The 17,070-nt window shown below is 44.8% G+C and overlaps 1 protein-coding gene across 1 annotated transcript in view; it reads left to right on the top strand.

The window, feature by feature from the left end:
• LOC106566709 (collagen alpha-1(II) chain) overlaps positions 1–16,998 on the top strand; it is a 28,872-nt gene extending 11,874 nt beyond the window's left edge. The window contains exons 18-53 of the mRNA XM_014135018.2: positions 200–298; positions 426–470; positions 616–714; positions 900–953; positions 1,057–1,164; positions 1,301–1,354; positions 1,642–1,740; positions 1,868–1,921; positions 2,567–2,665; positions 2,864–2,917; positions 3,113–3,166; positions 3,445–3,498; positions 3,618–3,671; positions 3,903–3,947; positions 4,104–4,202; positions 4,380–4,487; positions 4,606–4,659; positions 4,810–4,863; positions 4,996–5,049; positions 5,548–5,601; positions 5,702–5,809; positions 6,006–6,059; positions 6,179–6,232; positions 6,351–6,512; positions 10,002–10,109; positions 10,677–10,784; positions 11,329–11,382; positions 12,059–12,166; positions 12,286–12,339; positions 12,461–12,568; positions 12,701–12,754; positions 13,380–13,487; positions 13,603–13,891; positions 14,102–14,289; positions 14,575–14,811; positions 14,993–16,998. Coding sequence (XP_013990493.1) covers positions 200–298; positions 426–470; positions 616–714; positions 900–953; positions 1,057–1,164; positions 1,301–1,354; positions 1,642–1,740; positions 1,868–1,921; positions 2,567–2,665; positions 2,864–2,917; positions 3,113–3,166; positions 3,445–3,498; positions 3,618–3,671; positions 3,903–3,947; positions 4,104–4,202; positions 4,380–4,487; positions 4,606–4,659; positions 4,810–4,863; positions 4,996–5,049; positions 5,548–5,601; positions 5,702–5,809; positions 6,006–6,059; positions 6,179–6,232; positions 6,351–6,512; positions 10,002–10,109; positions 10,677–10,784; positions 11,329–11,382; positions 12,059–12,166; positions 12,286–12,339; positions 12,461–12,568; positions 12,701–12,754; positions 13,380–13,487; positions 13,603–13,891; positions 14,102–14,289; positions 14,575–14,811; positions 14,993–15,139 — 3,336 coding nt within the window. The 3' untranslated portion in view covers positions 15,140–16,998. The remainder of the gene's footprint in view (positions 1–199; positions 299–425; positions 471–615; positions 715–899; positions 954–1,056; positions 1,165–1,300; positions 1,355–1,641; positions 1,741–1,867; positions 1,922–2,566; positions 2,666–2,863; positions 2,918–3,112; positions 3,167–3,444; positions 3,499–3,617; positions 3,672–3,902; positions 3,948–4,103; positions 4,203–4,379; positions 4,488–4,605; positions 4,660–4,809; positions 4,864–4,995; positions 5,050–5,547; positions 5,602–5,701; positions 5,810–6,005; positions 6,060–6,178; positions 6,233–6,350; positions 6,513–10,001; positions 10,110–10,676; positions 10,785–11,328; positions 11,383–12,058; positions 12,167–12,285; positions 12,340–12,460; positions 12,569–12,700; positions 12,755–13,379; positions 13,488–13,602; positions 13,892–14,101; positions 14,290–14,574; positions 14,812–14,992) is intronic.
• The last annotated feature ends 72 nt before the right edge of the window (positions 16,999–17,070 follow it).

Below are 17,070 nucleotides of genomic sequence, written 5' to 3' on the forward strand. Positions count from 1 at the left end.
ATGAGATGAGATTCTCAGAGTCACTCTACCTCAAGGACACATTGAACAGTCACTGTAGATCTGTCGATCACGTCTCTGGGAGGCAATGAGCTCCAATCACCATACCATTTTACTTCATCACTGAGTACAGTTTGAATAACAGTTACACAGAGAAGCAACAACAGTCCTAATGGTCCTCTGAATCTCTTCCATCCCACAGGGAGAAGCTGGCCCCACTGGTGCACGTGGAACTGAGGGTGCACAGGGGCCCCGTGGAGAGGCTGGTACACCCGGATCTCCTGGACCTGCTGGTGCCTCAGTACGTAACATCCAGGCAATCTGTGATAAAGTCTGAAGTGCATTATCTCACACTGATCATCTCTCATCAATTAACTGATGCATTATTTTCATCTCTTCACCTTGTCTCTGCTTCTTTGTTCCTTTAGGGCAACCCTGGTACTGATGGTATCCCTGGAGCTAAAGGATCTGCTGTAAGCATATTCTTACACTATTTGGGTTTAGAATGTACCCTCTACACTCTTTATATACTCAGCATGAAATAAACACTGATCTTAGTTCATTATCAGTCTACTGCTCAGTCAGTAATATTCAATTACTTTATCTCTCTTTCTGTAGGGAGCTTCTGGAATTGCTGGTGCACCTGGTTTTCCCGGACCCCGTGGCCCCCCCGGACCTCAGGGAGCAACAGGACCTCTTGGACCCAAGGGACAGTCTGTAAGTCCCCTATATTCACCCCAAAACCTGGACACACCAATTATATGTTGGTGGTGCTGTAGGTTGGTTTACATTGGTTAGTCTTGGAGGGTGTATAGGGAGGTGGGGTCATGACAGATAATGTGCTGTGGATAACATTGCTCCTATTTCAGATGTTTTTGACTTTGCACCTGTTTATGTTGTAGGGAGACCCCGGTATTCCTGGCTTCAAAGGAGAGGCTGGTCCCAAGGGAGAGCTTGTGAGTTCTGTTTTGATGGAACATATATCATTCATATCAAATCTGCACTTTTTCATTCTACTGTTTGAAATTAATCTGCTATCTTCTTGGTCACCCCCTGTAGGGCCCTGCTGGTCCCCAAGGCGCCCTTGGCCCCGCTGGCGAGGAGGGCAAGAGAGGAGCAAGAGGAGAGCCCGGTGCTGCTGGACCACTTGGACCTCCTGGCGAGAGAGTAAGAATCTGAATCATCACAGATCTCACCACAGATGTTTATGTTTTTGTTCTGAGTCATTGGGTCATATCAGTTCTTCCCATATCCTATTCCTCATCATGGAAATCTTCTCTCTTCTCTCTGTCCTTGTTTCTAGGGAGCTCCTGGTAACCGTGGTTTCCCAGGTCAGGATGGTCTTGCTGGTTCTAAGGTGGGTCTTGACACTTTTACAGTTCTCAATGACATCCAGGAATGGACAGAAGTAGTTGCAAAATCACAATAACAAATTCTACTTAATGAGTCCCTAACTGTAAGATGTCGTTGTAGACCGCTGAGTAGTTTCAAAACAACCAAACCTGTTATATTGTACTGCTGGTATCCTGTTGTAGCAGCTATATAATACAATAGCCAGTCACAGTTTATAAACAATGTTGTTTAAGCTTGAATGATGAATGCATAACACTAATACCTCTCTTTCTCTCCACTCTTCCTCCACAGGGAGCCCCTGGTGACCGTGGTGTTCCCGGCGTGGGTGGGCCTAAGGGAGGCACTGGTGACCCCGGCCGCACAGGAGAGCCTGGTCTTCCTGGAGCCAGAGTGAGTAGTAGTACCTCAGGTCCCCACCACATCCATCATCACAACCAGCCAGAACAAGAGCTGTGGCTCAGCATGTCAGCCTTCATGTATTGGGTTGACACTCTCTCATTGTTTGTGATGCTCACAGGGTCTTACTGGTCGCCCTGGAGATGCTGGTCCTCAAGGCAAAGTTGGTCCTGGTGTAAGTATGCCTCTTTCCCCGTCTAGACCACATACTGTATTCCACTCAAACATTTTGCCATACAATTAACCAAGATTTGGTGCAGTAATACAGAGTTTTCCTTTCTAAACCCATGAGATGTATAAGATGTACAAGATCTCACTGGAGGGACCACCCGAGTGGCGCAGCGGTCTAAGGCACTGCATCGCAGTGGTAGAGGCGTCACTACAGACCCGGATTCTATCCCGGGCTGTATCACAACCGTCTGTGATCGGGAGTCCCATAGGCGGTGCATAATTGGCCCAGCATCGTCCGGGTTAGGGGAGGGTTTGGCTGGGTGGGCTTTACTTGGGTCATCGCGCTCTAGTGACTCCTTGTGGCGGGCCAGGTGCCAGCAGGCTGACCTCGGTCGTCAGGTGAACGGTGTTTCCTCCGACAGATTGGTGCTGCTGGTTTCCGGGTTAAGCAGGCGGTGTTAAGAAGCGCGGTTAGGAGGGTCATGTTTCAGAGGATGCATCACTCGACCTTCGCCTCCCGAGCCCGTTGGGGAGTTGCAGCGATGAGACAAAATCGAAATTGGGGAGAAAAGGGGGGTAAAATACAAAAAAATACAAAATCTCGAGTGATGTTGACTTGCTCCTCTCTTCTCGGTGTGTGGTACTGTAGGGTGCTGCTGGTGAGGACGGTCGCCCCGGCCCACCTGGTCCTCAGGGAGCCCGTGGCCAACCTGGTGTGATGGGATTCCCTGGACCAAAGGGAGCCAATGTAAGTGTCACAGGGGATTCCAATAATGTTTTGATACCCAGAGGAAAGAAATTGCCTGTAGATTTGCCTCCAGCACCAGATACAGACAGTATCTGACAGTACAGGAAAATAACTATGTAAACGTCCCCATTAATTCCCCTTGCACTTGATGTCCATGCTTCTTCTCTGTGACTGACCAGTGTGTTTTTCTTTCAACAGGGTGAGCCTGGCAAGGCAGGAGAGAAGGGTCTTGTGGGTCGTCAAGGTCTGATAGTAAGTAGATTAACCTTTTAGATGACCTTCCTGTATCCCTTGGTCTTAGCGAAGTTGAGTTATTAACATCTGTGCAATTTTGGTGTTTAACCCCCACAAAGTTTCAAGAAATTAAACAGTGGAGGATCTGACACCGATCCTTTCCTTTGCTGTGGTGGTTCATGAAGAACTGATACATTTTCTCTCTCTGAACAGGGTCTGGCTGGTAAAGATGGTGAGACTGGTGCTGCTGGACCTCTCGGCCCTCCTGTAAGTGTTCAACCTCTGACAGACATATAAAGTATTTTAGACAGTTCTTAAGGAGACATCTATTTTAGACATGACAACTGCACTCCATAGTAATATAATCAGTTTATTTGGTGCACCCATAATATAAGTGTAGCCATAGTATCTGTAATAGCTAGCATCTGTCTTTGAGCATGAGAATGCAATGGCATTCCCAAACTTACACACAGCTCCACAGGGTGCTAATGCTGTGTCAGTCACTTGATCACCTTTTTTGATCATCTGAGGTGCTTCCATCCTAGGGACCTGCTGGAGAGAGAGGAGAGCAAGGAGCTGCTGGACCTTCAGGCTTCCAGGTGAGTTCACCTTACTTTTCTGGATTGGCTAGAACATAAATGATTCCATTCGGAATAAATTGATGTCCATTTTTTATGATGTCATAGGAAGTCACTGACTGTCTTGTGTTGTTGTGCAGGGTCTGCCCGGACCTGCTGGCCCCCCAGGAGAGGGAGGCAAGCCTGGTGATGCGGTGAGTGTCCACACTGCCACAGCAACCCACCAGGCCTGTCCAGGTCCCTGATTGATTGAACACATTAGGAACATCTAACCATGTTACTCATGTCCATTTGTTATCACACACCTCAGCATTTTATCCTGATCAAGTTATACTAGCAAACACAAGCACATGCTGTATTCTAAAAGGTATTATTTATCTACTGTAAAAATATGCAGCTACAATGTCTCTCTCCTAACTCTGTAGGGTGTTCCTGGAGAGGCTGGTGCTGCTGGTGCCACTGGACCTAGAGTGAGTTTTCATTTCTACAATAAGTCTGATATAGATGTTTTTCTCTCTTACTGCCATAATCATCTACATAGCCACCGCCATCTACTTGTCAAACCTTTACATCTGTAGTCCTCCCTGTTTCTGCCTCACACTTCCAGTCTCTCTGTTCCCTTATAGGGCGAGCGTGGTTTCCCTGGTGAGAGAGGCGGTGGTGGACCTCAGGGTCTGCAGGGACCTCGTGGACTTCCTGGAACTCCCGGAAGTGATGGACCGAAGGTTAAGAGCCACTCCCTTCGGCCAACCTCATCTTCAATAAGAGTTTCTGCTTTTATTGAGCACTTGGAGAACTTCTCAGTCCCTATAGTCTGGCAATCACAATGCCACTACTGAAGAGAGAAACATCAGAAAGTGTGATCAGCCAACTTCTAAATCCATGTTCCTCCTCTCTGACAGGGAGCCATTGGGCCAGCTGGTGGTGCTGGAGCTCAGGGACCCCCAGGTCTGCAGGGTATGCCAGGAGAGAGGGGAGCTGGTGGAATCTCCGGCGCCAAGGGTGACAGAGTGAGTAACAACCCTAAAAAATATACTCTAATCATAGTCGTAGAAAACTAGACGGTGGATTGCAAGGTTATATCATGATGTCTGCTAGATACATACCATGGTTTTCTGTGTCTTACAGGGTGACAATGGAGAGAAAGGACCTGAGGGCGCTTCTGGAAAAGACGGTTCTAGAGTGAGTACTCAGCAGAAACAGGGAACATAGCCACACTCTTCTGTGCCAAGTCTGTCAGCATATTAAAATACAATGATCCAATGACCCCAAGTGAGGTCGATAATAACTCTATCTCTCTCCTCTCCATCTTTCTTCTCTCCTCTCCCTCAGGGTTTGACTGGTCCCATTGGTCCTCCTGGCCCAGCTGGTCCCAACGGCATAAAGGTGAGAATTACCATAAGAATGACAAAATTCACCTGTTATTAGGTGTATGGTCTAATATTTATTTGACAGATGATTGTAATGTATTGTATGTGTACAGTATGGGTTTGTCATTCCTCTCTCCTTCCCTCTCAGGGTGAGGGTGGACCTTCTGGCCCAACTGGTGCTGCTGGTGCCCGTGGTGCTCCTGTAAGTTATATCTCTCCGCCTCCGGTTTCATATGGTCCGTTTTTAGATTTGTATTAAATCAATCATGTTGTCAACATGCCCAGGTTTGAAATGTACAAAGTGCAAACTACCTTCACTACAGCACAGAGAGCAGGAAGAAACTAGAGAACCAGACCCTGCCATGAAACAATGTAGAACTCTACAGATCCAAATATTTAGTCAAAGTCTCCAGACATTTTGATCTGAAGATACCGTTCATATTGATTCAAAGACCACTCACTATCCAAGTTTCCCAGCATATACAGTTATGAATAGTAAAATAATTTCCAAGTACACCATCTTGAATCCCTCAGAATGAATTTCATCACAAAATGTTTAACTTCTTGAGTATACTGTAGCCTCCTTCACATTAAATCACTGCACCTGCAACTTGATGGACAGGGACACATACATGTACAGTTAGAATGTCTTCCTCTGTGGTATCTGTTTTGAGCCCTTCTCTATTCTCTCTTCCTGTAGGGTGACCGTGGTGAGGGTGGTCCTCCCGGGCCTGCTGGCTTCGCTGGGCCACCTGTGAGTAGAACCACATTAAGCACATCAATTTCAATGCAAACAATAATCTAATCCATATAAAACATTGGATCTTTATTGACCTGCATCTTCCATCCTCCAGGGTGCAGATGGTCAGCCTGGAGCCAAGGGAGAGTTAGGCGAGGCTGGACAGAAGGGAGATGGTGGTGCCCATGGACCTCAAGGACCCTCTGGGGCCCCTGGACCTGTGGTAGGTACCCCTCAAAATTAACTTTGAGATATGAAATAGCTGTATGTCCCAGAGACTGATGTCTTATTGCCCAAGACATTACCATTCTATAATCTATAATAAAATGGAGAGTATTTGAGAATACAATTGATGCACTTCTTGTTTCTTTGTTCTTGTTTCTTTGTTTAATTGTGTTTCTGGTTGCTTTTTATTCCAGGGTCCCACTGGTGTTTCTGGACCTAAAGGAGCTCGTGGTGCCCAGGGGGCTTCTGTAAGTCAACAGTTCCAATGATAAGAGATTATTACCCAATAGTAAGTGACAATATAAAATGCTATGTTCTGTAATTGCTTTTACTGAAATATTGTGTTGTCCCTCTCTCATGTTGGTAGGGTGCTACTGGTTTCCCTGGTGCTGCTGGAAGAGTTGGTTCTCCCGGGCCTAACGTGAGTATCACATCATCACAAGTATCCATAGACAATAGAAAGTCACCTTTTCATTCAGATTACCTGTATATATCTGTGTGACTGAAATATGCTGCATCTCTCTGTTTCCCTCTCTCAGGGTAACCCTGGTGCTGCTGGCCCCGCTGGTCCTGCTGGTAAAGACGGTCCTAAGGGAGTTCGTGGTGATGCTGGAACCCCAGGAAGACAGGGAGACGCTGGGCTGCGTGGAGTTGCTGGAGCCCCTGGCGAGAAGGGAGATGCTGGAGGGGATGGTCTCCCTGTGAGTCTTCCCCCTCCACTCTTATATGATATCTCATGGAGGAAACGCCACCCAGCCTTTTACCCCTTGTAGGCTTAGTAACACCAACTCAGCCACCTTGATTGTCTATCACTTCATTTCAATGTGCTAGAGCTGGAGTTGTGAAGTCAATGAGCTAGAGCTGGAGTTGTGAAGTCAATGAGTTAGAGCTGGAGTTGTGAAGTCAATGAGCTAGAACTGAAGTTGTGAAGTCAATGAGCTAGAACTGGAGTTGTCAAGTCAATGAGTTAGAACTGGAGTTGTGAAGTCAATGAGCTATAACTGGAGTTGTGAAGTCAATGAGCTAGAGTTGTGAAGTCAATGAGCTAGAGTTGTGAAGTCAATGAGTTAGAACTGGAGTTGTGAAGTCAATGAGCTAGAACTGAAGTTGTGAAGTCAATGAGCTAGAGTTGTGAAGTCAATGAGCTAGAACTGAAGTTGTGAAGTCAATGAGCTAGAGTTGTGAAGTCAATGAGTTAGAACTGGAGTTGTGAAGTCAATGAGCTAGAACTGAAGTTGTGAAGTCAATGAGCTAGAGTTGGAGTTGTGAAGTCAATGAGCTAGAACTGGAGTTGTGAAGTCAATGAGCTAGAACTGGAGTTGTGAAGTCAATGAGCTAGAACTGGAGTTGTGAAGTCAATGAGCTAGAACTGGAGTTGTGAAGTCAATGAGCTAGAACTGAAGTTGTGAAGTCAATGAGCTAGAGTTGTGAAGTCAATGAGCTAGAGCTGGAGTTGTGAAGTCAATGAGCTAGAACTGAAGTTGTGAAGTCAATGAGCTAGAGTTGGAGTTGTGAAGTCAATGAGCTAGAGTTGGAGTTGTGAAGTCAATGAGCTAGAACTGGAGTTGTGAAGTCAATGAGCTAGAACTGGAGTTGTGAAGTCAATGAGCTAGAACTGAAGTTGTGAAGTCAATGAGCTAGAACTGGAGTTGTGAAGTCAATGAGCTAGAGTTGTGAAGTCAATGAGTTAGAACTGGAGTTGTGAAGTCAATGAGCTAGAACTGAAGTTGTGAAGTCAATGAGCTAGAGTTGGAGTTGTGAAGTCAATGAGCTACAACTGGAGTTGTGAAGTCAATGAGCTAGAACTGAAGTTGTGAAGTCAATGAGCTAGAGTTGTGAAGACAATGAGCTAGAACTGAAGTTGTGAAGTCAATGAGCTAGAGTTGTGAAGTCAATGAGCTAGAACTGGAGTTGTGAAGTCAATGAGCTAGAACTGGAGTTGTGAAGTCAATGAGCTAGAACTGGAGTTGTGAAGTCAATGAGCTAGAACTGGAGTTGTGAAGTCAATGAGCTAGAACTGAAGTTGTGAAGTCAATGAGCTAGAGTTGTGAAGTCAATGAGCTAGAGCTGGAGTTGTGAAGTCAATGAGCTAGAACTGAAGTTGTGAAGTCAATGAGCTAGAGTTGGAGTTGTGAAGTCAATGAGCTAGAGTTGGAGTTGTGAAGTCAATGAGCTAGAACTGGAGTTGTGAAGTCAATGAGCTAGAACTGGAGTTGTGAAGTCAATGAGCTAGAACTGAAGTTGTGAAGTCAATGAGCTAGAACTGGAGTTGTCAAGTCAATGAGCTAGAACTGGAGTTGTAAAGTCAATGACCAGGAGTTGGAGTTGTGAAGTCAATGTGCTAGAGCTGGAGTTGTGATGTCAATGAGCTAGAACTGGATTTGTGAAGTCAATGAGCTAGAACTGGAGTTGTGAAGTCAATGAGCTAGAGCTGGAGTTGTGAAATCAATGAGCTAAAACTGGAGTTGTGAAGTCAATGAGTTAGAACTGGAGTTGTGAAGTCAATGAGCTAGAACTGAAGTTGTGAAGTCAATGAGCTAGAACTGGAGTTGTGAAGTCAATGAGCTAGAGCTGGAGCTGTGAAATCAATGAGCTAGACCTGATGTTGTGAAGTCAATGAGCTAGAGTTGTGAAGTCAATGAGCTAGAGCTGGAGTTGTGAGGTCAATGAGCTAGAACTGAAGTTGTGAAGTCAATGAGCTAGAGTTGGAGTTGTGAAGTCAATGAGCTAGAGTTGGAGTTGTGAAGTCAATGAGCTAGAACTGGAGTTGTGAAGTCAATGAGCTAGAACTGGAGTTGTGAAGTCAATGAGCTAGAACTGGAGTTGTGAAGTCAATGAGCTAGAGTTGTGAAGTCAATGAGCTAGAGCTGGAGATGTGAAGTCAATGAGCTAGAACTGAAGTTGTGAAGTCAATGAGCTACAGTTGTGAAGTCAATGAGTTAGAACTGGAGTTGTGAAGTCAATGAGCTAGAACTGAAGTTGTGAAGTCAATGAGCTAGAGCTGGAGTTGTGAAGTCAATGAGCTAGAACTGGAGTTGTGAAGTCAATGGAGCTAGAACTGAAGTTGTGAAGTCAATGAGCTAGAGTTGTGAAGTCAATGAGCTAGAACTGGAGTTGTGAAGTCAATGAGCTAGAGTTGTGAAGTCAATGAGCTAGAACTGAAGTTGTGAAGTCAATGAGCTAGAGTTGTGAAGTCAATGAGCTAGAACTGGAGTTGTGAAGTCAATGAGCTAGAACTGGAGTTGTGAAGTCAATGAGCTAGGACTGGAGTTGTGAAGTCAATGAGCTAGAGTTGTGAAGTCAATGAGCTAGAACTGGAGTTGTGAAGTCAATGAGCTAGAACTGGAGTTGTGAAGTCAATGAGCTAGGACTGGAGTTGTGAAGTCAATGAGCTAGAACTGAAGTTGTGAAGTCAATGAGCTAGAGTTGTGAAGTCAATGAGCTAGAGCTGGAGTTGTGAAGTCAATGAGCTAGAACTGAAGTTGTGAAGTCAATGAGCTAGAGTTGGAGTTGTGAAGTCAATGAGCTAGAGTTGGAGTTGTGAAGTCAATGAGCTAGAACTGGAGTTGTGAAGTCAATGAGCTAGAACTGGAGTTGTGAAGTCAATGAGCTAGAGTTGTGAAGTCAATGAGCTAGAACTGGAGTTGTGAAGTCAGTGAGCTAGAACTGGAGTTGTGAAGTCAATGAGCTAGAACTGAAGTTGTGAAGTCAATGAGCTAGAGTTGTGAAGTCAATGAGCTAGAGCTGGAGTTGTGAAGTCAATGAGCTAGAGTTGGAGTTGTGAAGTCAATGTGCTAGAGCTGGAGTTGTGATGTCAATGAGCTAGAACTGGATTTGTGAAGTCAATGAGTTAGAACTGGAGTTGTGAAGTCAATGAGCTAGAGCTGGAGTTGTGAAGTCAATGAGCTAAAACTGGAGTTGTGAAGTCAATGAGTTAGAACTGGAGTTGTGAAGTCAATGAGCTAGAACTGAAGTTGTGAAGTCAATGAGCTAGAACTGGAGTTGTCAAGTCAATGAGCTAGAGCTGGAGTTGTGAAATCAATGAGCTAGAACTGGAGTTGTGAAGTCAATGATTTAGAACTGGAGTTGTGAAGTCAATGAGTTAGAACTGGAGTTGTGAAGTCAATGAGCTAGAACTGAAGTTGTGAAGTCAATGTATTAAACTGACCTATCGTCTTCTCTATCTCTAGGGTCCTGATGGTCCTTCAGGTCCCCAGGGTCTGGCTGGGTCACGTGGTATTGTTGGTCTGCCTGGGCAGCGTGGAGAGAGGGGCTTCCCTGGCCTTCCTGGTCCTTCTGTGAGTATCTCACCCCCGATAGTACTACCACACTTGCAGTAGGCTATGAACTTGAAAGCCAGGTCATTGTTACGGAACCATTGCTCTTACTGGTCCAGTTGTATGTTAAGCTCTCTTTAAATCCAGGTTCATATAACTCCCACTAGTCCTGCACCATTGAGTGGTAACTAAGCAACATATTTACCAGAATATCATATCTGCGATGCCTGGAGTGATCGACTGTTAAATCACAGAGTCCTGATATCCACATACGTTCAATATGACAGATCAACATCCAGACTACTTCCTCCTTAAAACTGTCACAAAGAAGTAAATCACTCAGTGACTAATTGGCTGTAAGGGAGATGCATTCAGAACTTTAATTTCCATCATACTACGTCATACAACAGACTTTCTATTGGGGTTTTGCTGCTTTTTCCCACATAGGGACTTTCAGCCAGTTGCTGAAGTCCTACTTTGCTTGCAAATCAATAGTTAAGTCCATTAACCCATTGACTAGTCAAATGTTACGTCCTTGTGGTTATAGTGATGACGTCTGACACGTACTCACTGATCTGTGTGTCCCAGGGAGAGCCCGGTAAGCAGGGAGCTCCTGGTGCTGGTGGTGACCGTGGACCCCCTGGGCCTGTGGGGCCTCCTGGACTGTCGGGACCTTCTGGCGAGCCCGGAAGAGAGGTCAGAACTAAACCACGACAACACAAGCCACAACAACAATATAAACCACAACAACAACAAATATAGGCCACTGTAGCTGCACGCAGCAATCACTGGGATAAAGGCCATAGCTGCACTATAGTGCCACCAGCTGGCCAATATAATTACACCTCTGGGTTGAGCTACTGCAAGAACCATAGGAACGACAACAGCAACATAAACAACAACACCCACAACAACAACATAAAAATACATCAATAATCACCATAACAACAACAGCAACTTTCCAAAACAAGAACACCCCTCCACACACACATACAATAACCACAAAACAAAAATGTAAATAATGACCACAACAGTAACAATAACCAAAACAAACAATGACACAACAGAAAACCAAAAAACACAACCATAGTCAATTGCAAACGCCAACAGCAACCACAGTCATCTGTATTTCTACAGCACCCTTAACCCATGGATCCCAAACGTTTGCTGTGGCAGCTACTTCACGACTGGAAGCCAATACATTTCATGTATTGATTAAATCTCTGTCTCTACCTCACAGGGCAACGCTGGATCTGATGGGCCCCCTGGTAGAGATGGATCCACCGGAGTCAAGGTGAGACACTCCAAATCAAATTGTATTTTATTCTATAAAATGTTATTTGTCACATGCACCAAATACAGCAGGTATAGACAACAACTGCTGTATTCGGTGCATGTGACAAATAAAACACTGTGTAGTAGACCTTGGAGTGAAATCCAGCAAAGTGCGAACATTCGCTAAGATTCCCATTAAGTTCTAGTTAGGGTTTATCTAACATTAGGATGATAATCACAAAAACGTTCAAATAATGTTTTTGATCACAAAATGTTTTTGTTTTTTTATGTTTTAAATTAAATATTCTAACATTCACAAAAATGTTGTGCATAACATCTGTAACAACCACCACAGAACATTCTCCAAACGTTCTCATTAGATTTCCAGGTAATGTAACAACACAATGTACCAGTAAAGAATGAAATGTGTTCTGGGAACGTTCTTGCAACATCAGACAAATGTTTTATACAAACATCGTATAATCATCAGCCCAACTGGACCGTTTTTGTGTTATGAGAATATTTGCCGCATCCGAACAAATGTTTCAGGAACTTTCACAGAACCAATTTTGGTTTGCTGAGATGCTTACTTACCTGCATTATACACCAATCAAACCAATCAGTCCAATTGGTGGATAAGATATCAAATGTTCTTGAAATGTCCTTATATCCTATGATCTTCTCTCCACCTGTAGGGTGAGCGTGGTAACACTGGTCCTGCAGGTGCACCTGGTGCCCCTGGCGCTCCAGGTGCCCCCGGCCCTGTTGGCCCCCTGGGCAAGCAGGGAGACAGAGGAGAGGGAGTGAGTACCCCTACAAAACTACACACAATATGAATGAGAGAAATGTTGGTGTTTTGTAATTGATAGTACTTAGGTTGTTGTTAGCCTGTCTAATGGAAGAACCTCACTCTTGTTTTTAGGGTGCTCAAGGACCTGCCGGACCCGCTGGACCAGCTGGCGCTAGAGGAATGGCTGTGAGTGTCAATGTTCCTCATTGTGAAACACACATACCATTCTCTAATAAACTGTACCTACTGTAGCTGTACCTGCATTGGCACACTGAGTTGATTTACACTCTCTGCCTCTCTACATCAGGGACCCCAAGGACCCCGTGGAGACAAGGGAGAGGCTGGCGAGACAGGAGAGAGGGGACAGAAGGGACACCGTGGCTTCACCGGTCTGCAGGGTCTTCCCGGACCTCCAGTAAGTCACCCAAATCCTCTGGCCACACTGCACCAGTTATTATACCGCTCTATCTGCATAGAACTAGAATGCTTGACTTTCAATGTGGAAAAAGTTCTGTTCCCTGACTTCCTGTCGTCATTATCTTAACAGGGCTCCGCTGGAGACCAGGGAGCTGCTGGACCTGCCGGACCGAGTGGCGCTAAGGTGAGTCCAGACGAAAGAGAAGAAGAGGTGGAGAGGACAGAACACTTCTCTAATCCCTCCATACTCTGATGAGACAAATAGAGACTACTCCTATACAGTAGTTATCCCATGCTATGATAATGAGGGGCACAGGCTAGTCATAATCCACCAACACCAATTATAATCTAGTTATAATCCTCCAACACCATGATAAAGAGGAGGACGGAAATAGCCACTGTGTTTTTAATTAGCCTATTCTATGATAACAAGGAAGGCTAATGCTTTTATGATTACAACATGCTATGGAAGAGTAGAAGACAGACAGGAGAGGTTACTACTTTTAAAATAATCCATTAAGACGAATTACATGATAAAGAGGAGGAAAGGGCTGGCCACTACAACGTGAATCATTTTTACCCAAAGTGAGATAAATGCTAAATTTGTAATGTCCGATAAGCAGGTTGTTCTTGAATTAAAGAGAGAGTACTCTCACACATAATCAACAACAATTGAACAAAAACAATATATCAGGTAAAAGTTTAAAACAATGTGAAACCAAACACTAAAGGGAGACTTACATGTATTCATGCTATGCTAGCATCCATATGTATGAGCCATGACTGACCCACCCTATCCATCTCCTCAGGGACCCCCTGGCCCAGTCGGCCCCGCTGGTAAGGATGGATCTAACGGTCAGCCTGGACCCCTCGGACCCCCTGGACCTCGTGGTCGTTCTGGAGAAACTGGCTCTGCTGTGAGTAACGCTTGTCAACCTTAGACTTACCTGAATATACTATATATACTGTACACGTAGCTGCAAAAGTCTTAAATTCTTCATATTTGAAATGTCATCTCCTCTCCTCCTTCAGGGTCCACCTGGTAACCCCGGACCCCCTGGTCCACCTGGTCCTCCCGGCCCTGGCATCGACATGTCTGCCTTTGCTGGCCTGTCTCAGCCTGAGAAGTCTCCGGATCCCCTGAGGTACATGAGGGCTGATGAGGCGTCCAGCTCCCTGAGGCAGCACGACGTGGAGGTGGACTCCACACTCAAGTCCCTCAACAACCAGATCGAGAACCTGCGCAGCCCTGATGGTAGCCAGAAGAACCCTGCCCGCACCTGCAGAGACCTCAGACTGTGCCACCCAGAGTGGAAGAGCGGTGAGTGGGGGAACGGGCAGAGGAGAGGGAGAAGATAGAGTGAATGGAAAGAAAAAAGAGAAATGGATTTATGGAATTGTGTTTTTTATTCATCAAGGAAGATTCCCCAAAAATATACAGTGTAGAAAGGAAAGAGCACGTGTATAACATGATCAGTCCAAACAGTGCTAGGGTTTGAACAATTCTTCCTCTGCTCCTCTCGTTCTTCAGGTGACTACTGGGTGGATCCTAACATTGGTAGCACAGCTGATGCCATCAAGGTCTTCTGCAACATGGAGACTGGCGAGACCTGTGTGTACCCCAGCATAGCCAACGTGCCTCAAAAGAACTGGTGGACAAGCAAGAGCAAGGACCGCAAACACGTCTGGTTCGGAGAGACTATGAATGGAGGATTCCACGTGAGTCTCTTCTTTCTATGAATAATAATGTCATTGGCACCTTGGAGTGAAACATAGCTACTCCTTTAGTAGAACTTCATTTCAAGGGATATCCTGATCATCAGTCAAACCCTTCCTCAGTGTTTCCTTTTATGAATTAGACAACCTATATTTCAGCCTCGCAGATAATTGGTAGACATCACCAAATCCTACCATCCATAAACCTATGACCTCCATATGACCTCCATTTTTGTGACTGCACTCGTCCTTACCATGTCACACTTAACCCTCCCTCTCCCTGTATAGTTCAGCTACGCTGAGGACGGTACCAACGCTGCCAGTATCCAGCTGACCTTCCTAAGGCTGCTGTCCACGGAAGCATCTCAGAACCTCACCTACCACTGCAAGAACAGCGTGGCCTACATGGACGCATCCACCAGCAACCTGAAGAAGGGTCTGCTGCTCCAGGGCTCCAACGACGTGGAGATCAGAGCTGAGGGAAACAGCCGCTTCACCTACAGCGTTGTGGAGGATGGCTGCAAGGTGAGAGGGATAGGCACTGTCAAGTTAGGTCAGGGAAAGGATGGACATAGTTAAGTAGGACCATGGGGGAAGGCACAGTGCAGTCACCGTAAAAAAAAGAAGCAGTTTTTCTGTTGTTGTAGTCTATGGGAATATATAGTGGGTTACTGTGCTTCAACACGTCTCTGTTGTCGTCCCACAGAAACACACAGGCCAGTGGGGAAAGACTGTCTTCGAGTACAAAACACAGAAGACCTCCCGTCTGCCCATCGTGGACATTGCTCCTATGGACATTGGAGGAGCGGACCAGGAGTTCGGTCTGGATGTGGGTGCAGTCTGCTTTTTGTAAAGTGAAATAAACACAACGGCAAAAAAACTAAAACATGAAAGAAATAACTCAACTATGAAACAATACACACACACACTCTACAAAAAAAGAAGACTAACTTAAAAAAAGGAAACTTTTTCTCTGGCAAAGTGCTCTCCAAGTTGTACTCCATGGATGTTAGCACTGAAGGGCACCGGCGTTCCAGCAGTCCCTGTCAACCCACTTCCTGAGATCCAGTCATGTTTCCCATGGCTCACAGTTGAAGGGAATGAGCCAGGAGGAAGAGGGACCAAGCCAAGAGACGAGTGATGAAGAAACAGGAACATGACTCGATGTCACTTATTTATTGTCTAAACCTCACATGGGCAGAGGAGAGGTACAGTAGGACTAGGGAGCTTCACCATAAGAGCAACACAAGCCCATCCTACCACAGAAGACCCAGAACCTCCCACTTCTACTCCACCTCCCTCCCCCGTCTCCTCCCCGACCTAGCTACAAATATGCCATTTTGAATCAATGTAGACCAAAACATATTTTCAGTTATTATAAACAAGTCCAAGTGCTCCAAATGTTTTTTTACCATCAAGACGAGGAGCGAAACTTTGACTGTGCATTATAAATCTTTGGTTCTATGTTGTAAAAGTGTGTGTTTATAAACAGCCAGATGGTTTTATATATATATTTCCACATTGCGTGTGTACATGTGTCTAGATATATGCACACCAACACTTTTTGGAAAATGAGGATTCATTTGGGATGTATTTTTCCATTGTCTTTTACCCCTTCACTGTCCATTAGAGGAAAATATCTTACTCAGTTCACAAACAACCTACATTTTCTAATAAAATTGGTGGAAGTTGTAGTCATCCTGATTGTTTAAAGCTACCTCACGCTGAAAAACAAAGTGAAAACGTTGACCTTAAATCTTGAGCTGACCAAAATTTGCTTTTGGGTGGAACTGGGGCTGAACGGCCATCTTTGCTTTGGGTTGCTCCGTCTTCAGAAGGTGCTATGAGTTCTAGCATTCAGTCTCTGCCATTGTCCCCCCCCCAATTCCCACTAGCCTCACACCACACACACACACCCCACCCTGGAGGACAAGTGCAGCCAGGCAAGGCAGAGAACCAAGGGACTTTGGGTAGTACCCTATGGAGTTCATGCCCCACAAATAGAATGACGGGACTCCAAGGAGAGCCGCCCAAAACAACCAGGGTGGGTTGTCTCTGTGTGTGTGAGGGTGTGTATATTTTTTTGTTATTATTAAATTTTATTATGATCATGATCATTTTTTTTTTGTTTGTTTATTTTGTTACACTTTTAATTGATGTAAATTGGAAATAAAAAGGAAATACCAAGTAACAATTAAGTTGACTTTTAACTGAGTTTCTTTGAAATAAGTACAGAAAAGGCATGGGGGTTAAATAACCTTTTCTGTTAACTGAACCCAAGGCCTGTGTACTTAGTTTTTCTTGTAGTTGTTGAGAGGTCAGTTACCCTTTTTGAATGTTTGTGAGTGCATGGCATGTGTGTGTAAGTATGCATGTGTGAGTGTGTTTTCCTATGAGAGAATGTCATAACACAGGAATTAAAGTACTGTATTCATTCACCGGTTTTCAGGGTGGGGTCAGGCATGGTTGACTTCTTTCTGTTTCAACTAAGAGATAAATAAAGTAGAGAAAATAATGTGCTGAATGGAATTGAAGTATTTTGTACATTAACAGTAATGTTTTAATGATGCTTCAAGACATGACCACGTAGGTGTTTGTCAGCGTTTGGTGACCCGCTTGTCTGTTTCCCTTATCCTCTACACTTCCGTTCTCCTCTCTGTACCTCTCCATATCTTTCTTCTGAGCAATAAAAATTAGACTGAAAAGACTAAACAGTGATATATTCTTCTGTAAAGGGAAAATATTCTTGTTATCACAAACCTACATTGACATTATCACTAATGT

The sequence above is a fragment of the Salmo salar genome, chromosome ssa13, assembly GCF_905237065.1.
Source record: "Salmo salar chromosome ssa13, Ssal_v3.1, whole genome shotgun sequence".
Classification (NCBI taxonomy): Eukaryota; Metazoa; Chordata; class Actinopteri; order Salmoniformes; family Salmonidae; genus Salmo; species Salmo salar.